This window comes from Petromyzon marinus, chromosome 33 (assembly GCF_048934315.1).
Source record: "Petromyzon marinus isolate PM22_M1 ecotype Great Lakes invasive population chromosome 33, UKy_Petmar_22M1.pri1.0, whole genome shotgun sequence".
Taxonomy (NCBI): domain Eukaryota; kingdom Metazoa; phylum Chordata; class Hyperoartia; order Petromyzontiformes; family Petromyzontidae; genus Petromyzon; species Petromyzon marinus.
Window position 1 is genome coordinate 13,562,286 of NC_133699.1, and position 13,073 is coordinate 13,575,358.

The window sequence follows — 13,073 nt, forward strand, 5'->3', positions numbered from 1 at the left end:
AGTAACTGCCGTTATGTACGTGTGCGTGGCTATATTGTGAGCGACACTCACAACAAGTTGGTACAGCTGGTGGTGCATCGACCAGTCATCTCGGTCAGCCAACCCGTGGCACCTGGCTCTGTCCCGTGACCTCCTGTCAGCGAGCCTTCGACACTTCACGTCACCGTCACTTAGTGGCGAATGGCGGGTATTTGTATATTTGTGTGTCGCTGGGACATTAGGCGTGTGAACAGCGGTATTGGCGTTCCAAGCTTTTGCTAAAATCCCAGCAGTAAAATTCATGGTTATGTGCCCAATTCTAAATTGACATCAGAGTTGAATCTGTGCATTGCACACAAATTCAGACTGGAATAACCATCCTGTGTTGCAGGGTGGACTGTGGACGTTTTAACTGAGACAGACAGCTGCGCATGCCTGATTCTGAGCAAGTGGTGTAATTTCCACGTTTTCATGGCAGGCGTCAGTGTCTCCACAGGAAGACGAGTTACCGGACACGCAACAGCTAAAATCTAAGTAATCTTCATAATTTTGCCATCGGTGGCTTCGATGTTTGTCCCACCCCACAAACTCTAGCTGGATAGGTTAAACTCACCGGTACAAACCCTACTACACATTCAATGGGGCCCATGCTATTTTAACCCTTTCCCAGCAGCACATGTCCTAGAGAAACCCGTAATATTGTGTGTGTGTGCACACACTCGACTGGTCATGACAGAGTACGCGTACGGAGTCGGTTCGTACGTGCGGGCGTGGTGCTGGCCACCCACTCCCTCGTGTGCCGTACCGGCCTTCACGGGTGCTCGCTAGCAGCACTTGCCCAAACAGTCTATTCAAGACTATACGGGTGATCTTTCTTTTGTATGTGTGCGCGTGAGCGTCGGCCAGATTATGGGGAGTGGTGGCGCAGTGGTCAGCGCGCTTGGCTACGAACCAGGCAACCCTTGTTTGATTGCTACTCACGGTCAACAGCAGTGGCAGCGATTATCTGAACCGGTCTTGGGCCTCCCCTAAGTCAACTCAGCCTCAAATGAGTACCTGATGTAGTGTACATACATTGCCACTAGGGAGACGAAGTCAGCCGGGCGTGGTGCTGGCCGTCCACTCCCTCATGTACCTTGCCGGCCTTCATAGGTGCTCGCTAACATCACTTGCCACAAAAGTATGTTAAGGCTATTACGGGGGATCTTTGTCTTTGTTCACCAGATAACAAATGAACGATAATCATTTGTTCATGTGCACCACAGTGCAGCGATTTAAATGTGCACCACGTAGCTAATTGTATGGGAACCTGTTTAATAAATATTAATGTCACTAATGGTAATTCAATGCTGCCCTAACACTGTGAACTGAGCAATTAAACAGCTGTGAAATTGGGGTCTGGGAAAAGCACACTGTACGATTTTAAACTAGCGTCAGTGTTAAAGTTGTATTATGTATCACATGCCCCCTCTTGTTATGCACGCCTATGTGTGCGGGGGGGGGGATGGGAGGCTACGGTGGAAATGAGGAACTGAAAAACAGACGTCAGCGACGTAATGCGAGGATTTACTTTTAATTATTCGACGTCGTTAGGCTGCAGGCATTGCACGAAACGCGTCCGAGAGCACCCGTCCGCCGACGAGATGGAGCGATGACATCGGCCCGTGGGCCTGTGTTGGGTGGATTTTTTTTCTACATCGTTGGGAGTGGCGGTGGCTTGGAGAGGCATTCATCCGGCGAGGAATTGTGACCAAGGCTGTTGGTGATGATGATGATGAGATATGTTAAGGTCGAATGTGTCGAAAACAAATCAGTGCATGTGCATCTTACCACTTTTATTTTAATGGCACTAATAATCATCCTGATTATTATTTCAAAAAATGCAATATAGCAACGGCATTTGTAGTATTGATGACAGCTTTAAAAATGATTAATGCTGTCCTTATGTGCTCCATCACTCGGCCCGTACGTTCTTATTGGACAATCCATACGCACACCTGGGGTGCAAACGGAACTATCCCGTGAAAGGGTAGATACAGGAAAGCCTCTGGAGACTGGACACAGGGAAGCCAGAGGTTGGGGAATGCCAGTAATGCGCTTAGAAAAGCAGAGAAATACTTGAAAGAAACGAAACCTCCTGCCAGAACGCTGCTCGCATGCATTGCAAGGCCATGGTTGGTGTTCAGCCATTAATATATTACTGGACATTTTGACAAAGAGCTTCATAGCTCATCGGATTTCTCCAGTATAAATAGATATTTCGATGCTCATATATAAAGTGACAATATATGTGATTTAGTCAATTTATTTTGAAATGTAATCTCCAAAAACAGAGTGAGAGCCAAGTCAATTAGCAGCAGACCACGTGGTAGCCCAATGTTCTTAACTAATGTTCAGAGGGAGGCACTTTCTCCCATAAGACATCATCAATGTGAGGGCCACCAGACATTTGAAACCATTGGGGGCTTAACAGCAGCGCGATTATGATGATGGCGACGGTGTTTTCGCTCTTTGTGTATTGTCGGGTTCCGCACTGAAGGCCACCAGGCCTTGCAATGAAGAACGCTTTGGTAGCCCGATCCTGTGGTTAAACGTGTCCATTACGAGTGGCAATCCCTGCTTCTCCCCTTCGTGTATACCGTTTGTTTAACTTCTTTCGCACCGTACGTAGCCAACCGTGCTCATGACTACCTTACTGTAAACACGTGTTTTGAAATACGATATATATATTCCGTAAATAGATATCGGAGATTAATGTTCCAATTATAAACCGTGCAGTTCTTATAAAGCACAGTACTTAGAGCAAGAGTAGTATTGACTTCTTGGGCATGTGATGGTAAGTGGCTCATTCGTCCATGTAGTGGTATACCAACTGTTATTAAACTGTAACTGATCGATTTAAAGCTTTCGTGACTGCAATAATTCATATTCTTGGTTCTTTCGGTAAAGTCACGTTGAAGGGAAACAATAAAATAATAATATATATATAAAACAATAAAATTCTCACAACGTTTCGACTATAACACAGCCATCATCAGGTGTGAAAACCAACACCTGATGATGACTGTTTGTGTCACAGTCGAAACGTCGTGAGAATTTTATTGTTATATATATTTTATTATTTTATTGTTTCCCTTCAACGTGACTTTACCGAAAGAACCAAGAATATGTAACTGATCGGTTAATAGTTATCTGCGAATAATGAATCACGATCAACATTGCTGGCATCATCACCGTCGGTCATCTTCATCCTCTTATCCAAGGATCATACAATTCACTTAGCACCTGCCGTGACCGCTTGTGTGGGTGACTCGTCGTCACAATCGCGAAAAAGAACATCCGACAAATGCGAGAGGTGTTCGTGAGTCGGAATTGGTGACCCCGGATAACGAGGATTTACACATCCAGAGGGTTTGCCGGTACTCGGAGTATCGCGGTATGAGATGTAACACGTGGGGGGTGGTGCAGGTGACAGACAGCGCACGCGCAACACCAAACCAAGTCTCCGCCAGTGCCGGATTATCCTAGCAGCACAAGTAGCTACACATGTAGTAGCTACACAAGTAGCTACTACATGTAGTAGCTACTTGTGTGTAGCTACTACATGTAGTAGCTACTACATGTAGTAGCTACTACATGTAGTAGCTACTACATGTAGTAGCTACTACATGTAGTAGCTACACATGCTACAGGCCCCGCACTAGCTTAATCCGGCACTGGTCGCAACGTGCACTCGTGACCAGGAGGATGGAGAGGACGGGTGAGTGTGGGTGGGTTGGAGGTGGTGGTCGCAGGGGCTCCCCTACCCTGACCCACATCCCACACGCCACCCCCAATTCCAAGCACCGAGCCTGCGGAACCACCACCGCCTCCCCCCCCTCGCCCCCTTGCCGCCCCCATTCAGCAGCCTCCTTGGCATGGACCGCACGTCGCCGTTTCTCGATGCCGGGCGCGACGCCCGCTGAAAAGCACCGCCACCCGGGCGGGCGGGCGGGAGGGCCGGGTTGGGGCCCGGGTTGGGGCAGCACAAAACCCCGAGAGAGGGAGGGAGGGACGGTGGGGCAACCCGGACCACCCCCGGCCACCCTGCGCACGCCACGTGCATCTCAATGATGGGCTCATCCCGGCGAGCCGAGGGGTGACTGCTCAAACTTAAACTGCGTACGGGGAGAGGTCGGCGGAGGCTGACGCTCTGTTTGACCGGGAGGCGAGGGCTTTAGAGTTCACGGAGGAGGAGTGGGTGGGAGGGGGTGGCCCAGGAGGAGGGGGTGGGAGGGGGTGGGAGAGGGTGGCCCAGGGAGGAGGGGGTGGGAGGGGATGGCCCAGGAGGAGGGGGTGGGAGGGGGTGGCCCAGGAGGAGGGGGTGGGAGGGGGTGGGAGGGGGTGGCCCAGGAGGAGGGGTGGGAGGGGGTGGGAGGGGGTGGCCCAGGAGGAGGGGTGGGAGGGGGTGGCCCAGGGAGGAGGGGGTGGGAGGGGATGGCCCAGGAGGAGGGGGTGGGAGGGGGTGGCCCAGGAGGAGAGGTGGGAGGGGGTGGCCCAGGGAGGAGGGGGTGGGAGGGGGTGGCCCAGGTAGGAGGGGTGGGAGGGGATGGCCGCGCATGCAGCTCCCAGGTTTTGTGCGATGCTGTTGCCGCTGACAATCAGGTCAATTACATCTTGAGGGCTTCTTTTTTAATTAAAGGAGCTGACTTGTCAGTAGAAATACGAGGTGGTGAATGGAATGGCTGTGTTTTTTCTTCTTCTTCTGTGTGGCGACACACCCCGCCTCTCTGTGACTGCACTTCCTCTTGCTGATGATGGCTGATTTGAGACTGAGAGCGTTTGTAATTACGGCAAAAAAACACTGCGGGGAATGATTCACATTGTACGCGCGAACTACAGTACATTCTTACAATAAGTACTGTCTGCAACTGCCTCCTTAAACACAACTAGCCCGGATAAGGTGCCAACTTTAAACACTCAGCAGTCAAACTCTCAGGATGCGTGCCTGTCATGAATCCCAACGAAACTTTTGCGCATTCTAAAATGTATGGTGGGATTTAATGGCTGCGTCGCTTGGCTCCCCCTCGCTTTGTTTCGTGTGTGCGCGTGCGTGGAGAGAGAGAGAGGCGGGGAGCTGGGGGAGGGGGGCATGCGACGAGGAAGGTCGATCAACAAAGCGGAGACGGAGTGATGAAATCAGAGGCGTGCGTTGAGTGTTGTTGAGCGAGCCGCGTGGAGGATGAACCCCCAACGCCACCACCGCCGCAGCCACCACCACCACCACCATCGTCATCACCCCGAGGGCAGTGGCCGTGTAAATGAGACGGGGACGGCGCAGGAGCAAAAAACGTGACGCAGATCGATGGTGCCCCGAGTCGTGCCCCGCTATTCATTAACGTGGGGGGGTGGGGGTGGGGGTATTGGTGGTGCCACACAAAGCCACTGCCCAACGCGTCCAGCCTCAATCGTGCAGCGGCGGCGTTGGTGTAAGAACCGAAGGGTTTGGTGCTTGGAGCGACGCTGCGGTTACGGAGGGCGCTCGAGCTGGGTTTCTGGACTCGCAGTCGGGAGGACATTCGTGTTGTAAGGGAAGGACTCGGGCTCTGTAGGACTGCGGAGATGTAAGCCAGAGCTGGAGTCTACATTTAACAGTGCGGGCTAGAGGCAGCCTTTACTCGTAGGGGCTTTGATTTAAAAAAAAAATTAAACGAACGTGGGAAGTTCAGAGCCGGGGTGGGCAACCTGCGGCTCTGTACGCGCTGCTTTGTGACGTAATGAGTGTGTGTGTGTCGTCACATCCGTTGCGGCTCTTGAAATATTGAGTTTTGTACAGAATTCGAATGTGTTTTTTGTTTTGTTATCATCTGGTTTAGAACAAGAGTCAACGTTAAATTATAACACGAGGTCCAGGGAGATTGCTCGGACCAGGGGCTATATGGTCTGTCTACTCCTTAATACGTGCTGGACATTGGCACACAGTGTGTCACCGTAGATGGTGAGGCCTGTATCCATCCAGCAGTGGATTGAATGATAACATGTAAGTGACACGACTGCTGTGTCACCTCGCGCCGCACGGGGACAGCTGCCTCTGGGGGTTCTCTCGGAAAAATGTTTGCGATGAGTTGTAACGTCACCAACCAACAACGCCACGTGCATGCAAAGAGTAATATTATCCCACTGTGCCTGTAATAATAACAACAACAACTGCACGTGGTTTTGATTTTACCAGCCGGTGATGTGACTTCAGGTAAAGATATTGTTGTTGTTGTTGTTGTAACTTCTGCGTGTGTGGGATGCGTCACCCACTCCGCACACAATGGGACTGCCTAGCAGCAGCGCTTATTATTATTTATGCATGGAACGCATGAACTTTGGAAGCTGAAAACCAGCATTGATTTTCTGACACGATTAATGAATCACAATGGAACCCAGGAGCCACCTCCCCGCACGAGTTACAATGGCGAGCTGCTGTAAACAAGTTAACGGATGTCACCTGTGCCGATTCTACACCACAGTAAATATGCGCGCAGAGCTGCCCCTAGGGTAGACAGCGAGTCGGGGCGACCGCCCGGGGACCCGCGCTTTGGGGGTCACCGCGCTCCGACGGATGTCACACTTTTAGTTTGAAGGCTCCGGGGGTGGGGTGGGGGGGGCACACGGTGGGGTTTGTCTCGGGCCCTGCACCCCGCTGTGGACGGCCCTGTGTAGACGCGTGAGTGACGCGTGTGCAAGGTGTGGGATTGGGCACGTGTTCTCAGGCAAATTGTGACGGATTTAATGCAACACTACGTCGTTCACCGAATCGCAGACGCGTTTGCACACGGGGTTACGTTGACCAAATAGTAAAGATAGCTCAGACGCTGGCCAAGCAGACCTAGGATGTGAAGTAGCATTTACAGTGTGGCTCAGAAGGGTCCAGGCTAATAAAGACACTCCACTCATTGTGTCGTCGTGCAGGACTTGTGCGTACCGTGCTCTGCGGATTATAAGGCGCTCCGGGAAGTAAAACCGCACCGACGATTTGCACGGTTGGCTACGTACGGTGCGAAAGAAGTTCAACATGCAAGACGCGATCCCAAACTTGTGCCCGGTGTCAATGAGGGTATATAAAATCTGGCTTAAAGAAAAGAAGAAAAAAACACATAGGTACAGCTACCGGATTATAACGCGCAACTCAAACTTTTGCTTCCAACTGCAGGTGGCGAAATGTGAGTCTTATAATCTCGAGCAATACGGTGTGCTGCGTGTGGCATCCCGGCATCTTGAGCATGGCCAAGTGTTCCGAAATGAGTAGTAGATTGTTTGTGGTCCATCTTGTGTGCCGCGTACGCGCAAAACGCGTGTGTGACGTCGAGCACACGAGTGTATAATGTGGGGAGTGGTGGTGGATTGGGCCACGAACCCGGGTGACCCGAGATCGATTCCCGCTCACGACCAATAACAGTGGCGAATATTTCAACGGGTCCTGGGCCTACCCCTAGGCCGCCTCAGAGCCTCAAATTGGTTTCTTCAGCGCCGTGGAAACATCACCAGTGGAGAAACAACGGCGGCCGGGCGTGGTGCTTGCCTCCTAACCCCCGTTACGTGCCGTGCCGGCTATCGTGGGCGCTCGCTAACAGCACTTTCCCCAACATTCTATCGAGTCGTTACGGGTGATCTTTGTCTTCGTGTACCCAAGCGAAAGCCTATCGAGCCGAGTGACGTTTCTCAAAGCAAACGCCTCGAGCGAGACCAACGCAGCCCCGGTTATAGGTGATGACGTGGACAACCGTGTCCTTTGGAAGCGCTGTCACGGGCGGTGATCAATGCGAGGAACTTGGGGCAAGAACGCGAGCGTGCAGCGTCCTACTTTTGGGATGATGATGACGATGATGATGACGATGAGTGACAGGGCCGTAGAGGACGCAACAGTGGTTGGTGAGCTCGCACGTGCGCGAGCGCATGACACCGCCGTTGCTAACTGCGCCCCACTGGGACGAGTGTGCGGACCGTGACAGCTGAATGACAGAGGCCCGATGCCAACATCAAAGCAAGGTTGGGAGCGTTTAAGCTCGTTCATCTGTCTCTCCTTAACCGAGGAGAGAGGGATGGGTGGGGGGGGGGCATGATATCTATCCCGATTCGATTGTATGCAAGCGTACAATGGCAGCTGCAATGTGGTTCGGGATCTCGAAACCAATGTCCAGCGTAGCTGGCCACGACGAGAGGGCTTCAGCATAGAGAGAGAGAGAGTTCGTGTCGTGTCGCTGTTCCTCCTCCTCCGTTGAAGGGGCGCAGGCTACAGTAGGTTTACTGTGTGGTCCACAGTTCTGGTTGCATGGCCACAATCGTGAAGGAGATGCGCGCTTCTCGTAAGGATCGTCCAATATGAGCCAACGAGTACTACAAAGTTGTATCGCTACTCGGGAACCTACCCTTATTTAAAACCGGGCCACGTTATTCAAATTGTTATCAAATGGGTCGCCGCGGTGGCGAGATGTTAACTACCTCGCTTGGTGTACAGGAGGTCGTGGGTTAGATCCCGACCCTGACGCCCGCTGTATGTTTGGAGTTTGCATGTCTCTCTCTCATCATCATCACGGTGGCTAGGAGATGTTAACTACCTCGCCTGTTGTACAGGAGGTCGTGGGTTCGACCCAGACCCTGACGCCCGCTGTATGTTTGGAGTTTGCATGTCTCTCTCTCATCATCATCACGGTGGCTAGGAGATGTTAACTACCTCGCCTGTTGTACAGGAGGTCGTGGGTTCGACCCCGACCCTGACGCCTGCTGTATGTTTGGAGTTTGCGGTGTCTCTCTCCCCGTGGTCGCGTGGATTTTTTTTCTCGGTTCCTCCGGGTTTTTCCCCACCACATTTAGAGTCAACATCACGCGTTTAGAGTGTTTGGTTGATATCAATTTCCACGTGAACATCCACTTCGTCGAGCTATCGTTTGTGATAGCCAGGTCGCTTCTGCAAAAGAGTTACGTATCTCAGTGGGCCTTACCTGGTACAACAAGTATAGTTTAAAAATAGCTTAAATAGGTAAAAAAAAGAAATAATTCCCAAAGCTTTGAGCAACAAACCAGCAGCGCAAAAGGCCTCCTGGCCACCGTGCAATGCAATTGTTTTCTGGCAGTTATCCCGGGGGCTTCCGCCTCTTAAAGCGCATGCGGTGACTTAACAGCGTTCCATCACCCGCGCGCGTGTGTGTGTGTGTGACGATGAGAAGCCTCGCCCCCGTCGTTTCAAACTGCCGCGCCCGGCGAGATCGAATCTGAACCGTCGACTCCAATTGCATCGCGCGTTCAGCACCGCGGGCTACTCCGCGGCAGCACTGAAATCAATCGCAAATGGCAGGGACAAAGCGGGCAGCCCTGCAATTCCCTCGCGCTCGACGCCACCGCTCTACGGCCCTGTCTCTTGGCGGTGTTCACCCGTAAATGGAGTCCTTGTCTCTCTTGACGCTGTCGCCCGACGCGGAGCCGAGCGGAGGAGGCTGCGGGTGCCCGTAGGGCGGCGCGTGCAGCGGGGGCCCCGGGGGCAGGTGGTGGTGGTGGTGGTGCAGGCCCCGGGGACCGTGCGGGTCCCCGTAGACGGACGCGGCCATGGCCGGCGTGAGCCCGTCCAGACCTCCGTACGGGAGCTCCTCGTACTGCCGACAAGCACACGGCGGGGGGAGACACGGGGTTGCTAACGTGCGGTGCAAAAGAAGTTCAACGTACATGCGTGTAACATACATGCATGCATGGGTGAATATTGTGCACGCGGCGCTCGACTGAATGCATCGGCGGCAACTCAAATCGTCTCTCGTCACATCTCAACCACGGCAACTGCCCCCAGCTGCAGGACGCCCCGGTGGCAGCTGTCCCTGTGCGGCTACAACTGTGTACGGAGCAGCAGCCTGCCTTTGCAAATGAACATGAGGCCGCCGGCCAGGGTCTGTTTGTTTACTTGCTAAGGCAGGAGCTAGGGAAGCGGTGGTGATTTTGCACTCCCGTCGTGTTTTTCTATTGCTTGTTGTTGTAACGTTCTGACCCCGTGCCCCTTTAATGGACATATGTGGGGGGGGGGGGGGGGGGGAAGAGCTTCATAGCTCATCGGATTCCTCCTGCAGCGCACGTAAATATTCGTATCATGACCATGCCACGACTCATGGGTTTAGCTGCTCCAGGGCGCCCCTCCACAACGCTACTTGGGCTGCTCGACCACCCTGGCCGTTATTGTTTTTCTTATTCTGAGCCAGGCGGTCCCAAGTTCGAGCTCTCCATCCCGTTCAGCTAACGTGAGCCGGGTGGGACCAGTCGGCCTCAGCCCCCGCGTCGGGCATCGAGGATGATGCGACTGGCAAGGCGTCGCTTGACTGGCGGTGGAAGCAAATTCAAATACAAACTTCAAATCACGGCCACACGGCACCGCCGTAGATTCTCCCACGACGTCGCCGCATGGATGCGGGGCGTTGAAATGTGACGGTCACAACAGGGGACACGACCAGAGCGAGCCGGGTTCACTACGGTGCCATCGAAGTCGCGCGGGAGCGAGTGGGACACGGGGCCCTGGGTGTGCATAGCTACGAGCTAAGAGCCGTGTGGGGCTTAGTGTCCCTGTAAAGACCAAAGCCATCATCCTAACCATCCCCACACCATTCAGTGACAGCAGTGGTCGGGAGTCGAACTCGGAGTCAGATTCTCGCGTACGTGCACACATTTACTTACACAACAACAACAACAACAACCGCCATTCGCCACTAAGTGGCGGTGATGTCACCACGACGCTTGTGCCAGGCTATGTGCACCCTGAGGCCACGTGAAGTGTCGAACGCCCGCTGGCAGGAGGTCACGGGGCAGACCCAAGTGCCACGGGTCGACTGACTGAGATGACTGGCTGATGCACCACCTGTGCCCCCTACTGTGCCAACCTGCTGTGCTTTAGCCACCCGGCGCTCCGCTCGTTGTTCTGAGCGTCGCTCCTCCGCCCTCCGTTGTTGTTGGAGGGCGACTACCTCCAACTGCCCAGTAGCGTCCTTCACGAGCCTCCTCCACAGAGGCCGATCTTGACACCGCTGGTACCAGTCATCGGCAAGACCACTCAGCTCCATGCCCTCCTGTACCACATCACTCCATCTCTTCTCTAGCCCGTGCCGCGCCCGCTTAGCCCCCTCAATCCGGCCGAACAAAAGCTGTTTCGGCATGAGGTGGCTGGGCATGCGGGCTACATGACCCAGCCATTGCAGCCTTGCCCGCCGGAGGAGCTCACCGATGGGACCTTGCCCAGATCTCCTCACACAATCCAGTCTGGTTAAACCAGGATGGATCGTAGGCAGGCCAGCCTAAATGTTTCTAACTGGCGAAGATGTTCCATTAGGGGGGTCCACGTTTCGCAAGCATAGAGAAGGGAGGGAATGACCGTGGCCGAGAAGACCTGAAGCTTAGTGTGGAGCGACAGACCAGGTAGCTTCCACACAGCATTACGCAACCAATGAAAAGATATTGCCGCTCGACTGATTCGGAGAGAGACCTCTGCTGTTAAACTGGAGCCAGTCATAAGCACACGGCCCAGGTATGGGAAACTTACACACGTTCACTCACGCATTCACTTACACACATTCACTTACACATGCATTCACTTACGCACATATTCACTCACATATGCATTCACACACACATTCACTTACATACACATTCACTTACACATTCAATCACACACATTCACTCACACACATTCACTTAGACACGCATTCACTTACATATACATTCACTGACACACATATTCATTTATTTACCACACATTCACTTACACACACATTTACTTACACACACACATTCACTTACACACACATTTACTTACACACACATTCACTCACAAATTCATTCACTTACACCCATTCACTTACACACATTCACTCACACATTCACTTACATACGTTCACTCACGCATTCACTTACACACGTTCAATCACGCATTCACTTACACACATTCACTCACACATTCACTTACACACGTTCACTCACGCATTCACTTACACACGTTCACTCACGCATTCACTTACTCACATTCACTTACACACACATTCACTCACGCATTCACTTACACGCATTCACTCACGCATTCACTTACACATACATTCACTTACACACATTTACTCACACATTCACTTACACACATTCACTCACGCAATCACACACATTCACAAACGCATCCACTTACACACATTCACTTACACACACATTCAATTACACATTCACTTACACATACATTCACACATCCACTTACACACATTCACTTACACACACATTCACTCACACGTTAAATTACACATTCACTTACACACACATTCACTTACAACCATATTCCCTCACACATTCACTTACACACATTCACTAACACATTAACTTATACATACATTCACTTGCACATTCACTTACACACGTTCACTCACGCATTCACTTACACACATTCACTCACGCATTCACTTACACACATTCACTCACACATTCACTGACACACGTTCACTCACGCATTCACTTACACACGTTCACTCACGCATTCACTTACTCACATTCACTTACACACATATTCACTCACGCATTCACTTACACACATTCACTCACGCATTCACTTACACATACATTCACTTACACACATTCACTCACACATTGACTTACACACATTAACTCACGCATTCACTTACACACATTCACAAACGCATCCACTTACATACACATTCACTTACACACACATTCAATTACATATTCACTTACACATACATTCACACACATCCACACATATCCACTTACACATATTCACTTACATACATTCACTCACACATTCACTTACACACATTCACTTACACACATTCACTTACACACATTCACAAACGCATCCACTTACACACGTTCACAAACGAATCTACTTACACACATTCACTTACGCACACATTCAATTACACATTCACTTACACACACATTCACACACATCCACTTACACACACTTTCATTTGCACACATTCACTCACGCATTCACTTACACGCACATTCAATTATACATTGACTTACACACCCATTCACTTACACACACATTCACGCACACATTCACGTACACACACATTCACTCACGCATCCACTTACACACA

General features: G+C 51.6%; 1 protein-coding gene across 4 annotated transcripts in view; it reads right to left on the reverse strand.

Annotated features, from left to right (window-relative positions):
• The window catches only part of LOC116948498 (homeobox protein Meis1-like), a 251,078-nt gene that overhangs the window by 217,913 nt on the left and 20,092 nt on the right, over window positions 1–13,073 (reverse strand). For all 4 annotated transcript variants that reach the window (XM_032965226.2, XM_032965227.2, XM_076071560.1 and 1 more), the window contains exon 2: window positions 9,379–9,596. In XM_032965226.2, coding sequence (XP_032821117.1) covers window positions 9,379–9,596 — 218 coding nt within the window. The remainder of the gene's footprint in view (window positions 1–9,378; window positions 9,597–13,073) is intronic.